Source organism: Atta cephalotes (assembly GCF_000143395.1).
Source record: "Atta cephalotes unplaced genomic scaffold scaffold00002, whole genome shotgun sequence".
NCBI classification, from domain to species: Eukaryota; Metazoa; Arthropoda; class Insecta; order Hymenoptera; family Formicidae; genus Atta; species Atta cephalotes.
Window position 1 is genome coordinate 10,848,774 of NW_012130066.1, and position 6,973 is coordinate 10,855,746.

The following is a 6,973-nucleotide window of genomic DNA, read 5'->3' on the forward strand; positions in this document are numbered from 1 at the left end:
ATAATTGCATCGTAACATTCAGTTAAATAACCTATTGGAAGTCCAAAGTCTTTCAATAAATTTTCAATTGAATTAGAATACATGCTTGTGAATAGGATTGGGCATACATTAAACATAACATATTATATATGATTTTTATACGTATAATACCGTATGTTGGACGTATTATACGGACGTTCTATACGTATTATACGTATTATACATGTAAGAAACTACTCGCAGCTCTAAACTGCCCATCTCTACTCGTGAGCGCGCATTCAAGAATAGATGATAAACTTTTCTTTTTTTAACTTTTTTTATGTCTGTGACCTTGAATTACCTTGAGTTTCTATGATCATTGTATTTGTCTTGAGGTGACTACACAACACACGTAGGTGTTTTTTAAAAAATTGATAGTAATTTCATTTAGAGAGGACATTCATATCTTTTTAATGTCTCTACCTAAAAAAAGTTGATGAAATAACCAAAGTATATCCCCTTCAAAATCGTTCCATTTTCATCTGAAATATTTTGTTGTGTTATCAATAATTTCAGAGAAAATTGATTGGATTGATTAAAATGGGACACTCTGTATATGTGTATATATATTATATATAAACATAATATAAATTTCTTTGGTCTTTGTTCTATATCTATTTATACATAAAAATTATATATTTCTGGAACATTCTTTTTAAAATAATCAGAGATTGTTGCAGTTACTGTAATCTAATGAATAGTTGAGATTTGATATGTACATAGCTATTCTAAAGGAGAACTTTTACATACTACGATATAAATACTTAAAAATTCGAAATATCATAAATCAAAATTTGAAATATCAATATTATTTTAATCTTAAAATTTAAATTGTATTTTTTTATCGAAATCTTTTTATATATTACTAATAATGCATCTATGATAATTTTTGTCAGAAACTGGAACAATCTCATGATTATAACAATATTATGTTTTCGAATATGGTGTTCATTATGAAAAAAACACTATTTTTTAAATGCTAGATCAAATTCACAATTCACAATTCAGTTTGAATATCATGTATAGAATTATGCTAATACAATGAAATTGATAATTCTATATTAATCCAACATTAAGAATGTCATGCTTTATCAATCATTGATCAGATATAAAATTACATTCCTTTTCATGTTTTAGATATTACTGTCTCCAAATCTTAATATACTTATCTAATTTTTTATTTTAAATTCAATGTACATCAAATTTTCTATATTTTCTATATTTTATATCTTTTTTCTTTCTCTGAAACAGATCTGTCTAATTTGAGCTCTGGAGCTAAAGCCACCGATGCAAAATAATTCAACGTAAGATTTTTAAGAGTTATAAAGTGTTTATAAGCGTCACTTAGATGCATATTGACACTTTACAGTCCCCGCAATCTTATCTACATTGAATTTTTTTTGCGTTGATGGCTTTGCGTTTTGACTCTGGAACAAATTGGATAAGGATTGTCTAAAACATAACAAGAATACATTCTATTTCAAGTGTTACAAATATTTAAAAAAGTGCAAATGAATAAATAAATCTGTCGTCGAAAAATTTGCAAAAGACATAATGTTTTAGACAAAAATCTTTCAAATTCTGTACATTTAAATTTCATTTTATGAAAAATGTGATATAGACACTTTGATTATTTAATATTCCTATATAACTTATTACATTTACATAAATGTATCTGTAAATGTAAATTTTAATTTACTCTATTTTGTGTGTGTGTGTGTGTGTGTGTGTGTGTGTGTGTGTGTGTGTGTGTGTGTGTGTGTGTGTGTGTGTGTGTGTGGTGGTGGTGGTGGTGGTTAATGGATCAATACAATTACTTCGTACTGGCACGATTCATAAATTCAAACTGATTTGTGATTTTAATAATATGGACATATTACATCTTGCAAAATTATTCATCATTATTTTGGTTCTTTCAAAATAAATTAGAATATATATTAATGTTTGTTGGCGCGCATTTGAGAATGACGATGAATTTTCTTTTTTCAATTTTTTTTATGTTTTGACCTTGAATGACCTTGAATTTCTATAATCATTGTATTTGCTGTATCTGGATATGAATATACTCATATACAGAATATTGCATACAAGTATAGGGATATTGTATTAAGGGGATGGTGGAGTCGCGAATTATCGATACATTACTGCCTTTTGAACGAAATAAAAATTTCCTTTTACAGGATTAAAGTAGGCGCAAAACTAAGAGGTAGAGTAGTGGACTTTATACTAATTGTAAGATAAAAAAAAATCAAGAACTTACATTTTTCAACTCGTAAAGCTGTCACCTGATGTAGACGATTCCTTAATATAAAAGTTTTATAGCTCGTATAGACAAAGTGACATTGCACCACCCATCGGATTACATGAACAAACAATATTAAAGTTTATAGAATTAAAATTGAAAGCTTAAAAAGAAAGTTTTAAGCCTAATTTACAATGTGCTCTTTATTTCCTCATCTTGCTTTTTGCCACTTTTATTTCTCGCCTTTTGTCCAGTTTCTTTACTTTCTATCGCTGGAGATAAAAGTTGACAAACTTTGAAAGAGACAAGAAACACGATTATCGATAAAATGACATTGTAAGAAGGAAAAAGCATAAAATAAGAAATAAAAAACAGGAAGCAAAAAACACATTGTAGACTTCATATTCAGCTGCAAATTATGTGTACACGTATGTTTAACAAAGACTCAGAATGGTAAACACAGCAGTAATTATGTCTAGCAGTAGATGCCGGATCTTGCAAAAGATTGCGCTGTAATATGTTAGATAAGGACAGATATATGCATTTGAGTGAGACAGAACAATAATGTAAGAAACGAATTAAAGATGCTATTATCGGTATTTTTATAATTTAGTACTAAAAAGAATTTGTATTATCGACATCAGATTCGACCGTCACTCCAGCATCCTCTTAATAACATATAATAACACATATCTTTCAAATATTAGATCCGTACTCATTTAAAAACTACAGCATGCATTTTATATAATTTGTTGGCAAAATATATCATTATGTCCGGTGAATTCAACAGATCTACTTTCTGTCCGATGTACATCAAAATATCTAATTTGTTAGAATAATCATTTTGATTTCATTCCTATAGTATTAAAGTACAAATACCACGTTCGTTCAAGAGAACAAAACCATAAGAAAATATTTTAGCGCGTCATAAAGTTTCTCTTGCTTATACAACCACGATTTTATGATTATTACCATTTGGCAAGAGAACATAATAGACACGCTTTCCCTTATCTCATTGAAACTCTTGCACATTAGTATGATACTGACTATTAGCAAATGAATTATTAACTTGTTCGTTTCGTTCAATAACGCTTTGCATTTCAACAGTCGACTCATTGCTAGATTGCCCATTATTATTTAAATTTCCAGTATTATTAACGTTATTTGTCACTACATTCACATTATTTGTAGGATTCGATTGTTGTTGATGCCCGTTTAAACTATTTTGTGCAGAATTATTATTTTTCGATCTATGTCTAAGTCTATGTGTAGTAAGATATTGTTTTACTGAAAATGCTTTGTGACATATATCGCATTTATATGGAAATGGATCAGGACAATTTATACCATCCATGACAGCTACCGCATGAGTAGTTAAATGCATTACATAATAATGTTTTACAACAAATGACTTTCCGCAAGTTTCACAGATGTAAGGACCAGATACACCATGCGTTTTTCGATGTTTATGTAGATTATCCTTACGTGAAAAACTTTTACCACACATTTCACATTCGTGCATTTTCTGTCCAGTATGAGAAACCGAATGTCTAACTAAATGTTCTTTACGACTGAATGCTTTTGTACATGTCGTGCACACATATGGTCGCTCACCAGTATGTAATTTTCGATGTTGGAAAAGATGCTCTTTCCGTTTAAATGGTTTACTACAAATATCACAATTAAAAGAATTAACATTAGTTTGCAAGGAATCATCCTTACTTCCGGAATCTGATGGTTCGCTTACAAGTGTCTCAACATTACAATTATGATTGCTCATTTGATTGAATGAAGGAAAGCTTTTACCACAATCGCGACAAATAGCGTTTCTTCCATTTTGTGAAAGTCCTTGAGGATTGACAGTGATTAGAGAATTTGGCTCTGATCCTGATCTAAGCCTTAGAAATTCTCTGATCTGTTCAATTGAATTACGAGACATTCCATCATCAGACGACGTTTTTGTCAATTCTTTAAAATCTTTGTCGTCTCGAATCATCAATGGAGTCTCTTTGAAACCTAAATTTAGAAATACTTCTGGCGTTGCTTGTACTGTAGTATAAGTTTGTACAGTTGGGTTAGGAGATTCGTCTTTTTGGGTTTCGGATTGTATTTTTTGTATAATTTGTTGATTCGGTTCTATATCTGTTTCAGTTTTGAAAACTATATTATTATTTTGATGTACAACTGGTGTCTCTTGTTTCACTGAAAACTCTTGTTGTGTTATAATTTGCACTTGCTGTTTTTCAAGTTGAAGTTGTCTATGTTGCTTTTCAAATTCACGTTGTTGTCTCTGTAATTGTTGAAGTTGCTGTGATATTTGTGATTGATTCTGTACTGGTTGACTGATTTGACTTTGACTCTGTTGTTGAACCTGTTGAGATAACTGTGCCGACTGATTCAATTGTTGAGACATTGCTCTTTGGGATTGTACTTGCTGATTTATTTGGCTATGATTCTGTACTTGATTTTGAGTTTGTGTTTGAATTACAGGAGGCTGATTTTGTTGATCACTGATTTGATTTTGTGCTTCATTTGATTGTTGTGATACTTGAGAAGTTTGTTGTTGGTAACTGTAATGAGTCTCTGCTGTAGCTTCAACGACAGCTGCTGCCATACCACCTGGTTGCATCTAAATCCAAGAAAAAAATTTTAATACTTCTAATGTAAATAAATAATTTTTAATAAAGCAACAAGCTTTGTTATATTTAATATAAAGTTTTACTTATTAATTACAGACCTGCATAGCACATTTGTATTGTTGTACCCTTGCTTGAACACCACTAATAATTTGTATATTAGAAGTATTTATATTGCTAACTACGACAGGTTGCTGATGTATTTGATCTGTTGTTTGTTGATTATTTATTTGATCTCCCACTGATGTTGGTTTATCCAATGACTTTAGAACTTCATCCTCTGGTGTAGACGATCTTTCCTTTTCAGTATTCTTTACATAAACTTTTCCTTCTTTCAGAAATTCTTCGGAAAAACGAAGTGAAGTGAAATAAGATTCCAACATACCCTCAGCATTGACAACAGTTTCTCGAAATTCTATGAAATTCTCTAGCTTCTTGACGCATTCATGGCATACAATTTTTGGTAATGAATCCTCCTCCATAATCTTCAAAAAATATAAATAGTTTTAATTTGTAAAAACAAAAAATTTATTCATTTTTATATATATAATTTATTCTATTTTAGTTTTAGCAATTAGACAAAATTAAATGTTAATTTGTCATATATATATTAATAATATGCTAGAAATAAATTAATAGATAAATTAATTTATTAAATAATTAAAATTTATAACATTTTGACAATTTGTATAAACAAAATATATATATTTTTAATCTATTAAAATTGACTGTATCAATAACACAACTGAGTTTCTTAGTTAAATGATTTAAATGTAAACAATATTTTAATGTTTTAAAGAAGCATATTAAAGTTTTATCAATAATAGTATAATGCTATATGAAAATATATCAACTGACTTGATTAATAATATATAAGATAATGATATATCTTTATTGAAACATATCATAGAGAAACAATACAAATAATTATATAAGAATATGCTTGTTTATATTATAGCTATATGAAAACAGAACTTTTATATATTAAGTCTTAAATATTAAGTCAAAAGATTTAAAAAAAATAAAAAGGAAGTATTCAAATTAATTAAATTAAATAATTTAATCATTTATATTAATTATTTAATTCTTTTATAAATAAATTTGTTAAGCTTCTGTACAAAACACACACACACACACACACACACACACACACACACACACACACACACACACACACACACACACATATAAACTGTGATTTATTATCTTAATTCATACTAAAAACTTTTTTAAATATTCTTTTTATTATATACATATAAATAAATATATATTATTGTTCTAAAATATAAGACTATAATAACATTGTTATATTTTGAATAAAATGTTCATATATAACTCGTAAATATATATTAATAACATGATCTCATAATTAAAAAATTATTCCAATATCACGGTTTTTCGTGTAAGAATAACTCGCACCAAGTGAATAAAAATGTAATCTATTAAAATCTAAGATCTCACAAATATTCTTCGTAGACTTTCCGAACTTTGGAGTCTTGTGTTGCTCATGGCATATGAAATTAACAAGAGTTAAGGATTGAATAATTATCACATTATTACAAAAGAACCAAAAATAGCTCGCGAATTAAGCATGAATGTTCACCTGTATCGGAAGATACGTCTGTATTTTTGTTTGCAATTGTCGTCTACGTCCTTCATCACGAAAAATATTCATCTTGTTACCTTCACTGCTGGTACACAATCGACATAATTCGTAATAGTTCACCTTGCGATATCCCGACATTATTTTTTCACAATAAACAAATCGCAAATATTGAAAAATTGCACAAAAAGAGAAAGAAGATTTTCAATTGCGTGACATACACAAGAGCGATAAACACTAGCACAAAACCACCGCCACCAGTCATCGCCAACGCCGTCACCGTCGCTGTCGCCGCCAACGCCACAGGAAGGATAAATCAAGGTAACGATCATGTAACTTTTTCCCTAGGACGAAAACATGAAAAGTAAAATTTTTTTGTGATTTTTTTGAAATTTTGATGTATATGTATATAACTGTAAGAAATAAGCGACAACACGAGAAAAATATCGGGCTCGAGGGCCCTTATTCTTGCAA

At 29.1% G+C, this 6,973-nt stretch overlaps 1 protein-coding gene across 1 annotated transcript; it reads right to left on the reverse strand.

The window, feature by feature from the left end:
* Window positions 1–3,272: 3,272 nt before the first annotated feature.
* On the reverse strand, window positions 3,273–6,640 carry LOC105622047 (zinc finger protein 267-like). Its single transcript, XM_012203485.1, has 3 exons — window positions 6,500–6,640; window positions 4,998–5,381; window positions 3,273–4,889 (listed from the first exon to the last, which is right to left on the reverse strand). The coding sequence occupies exons 1-3, from the start codon at window positions 6,638–6,640 to the stop codon at window positions 3,273–3,275; spliced, it is 2,142 nt and encodes a 713-aa protein (XP_012058875.1).
* Window positions 6,641–6,973: the final 333 nt, after the last annotated feature.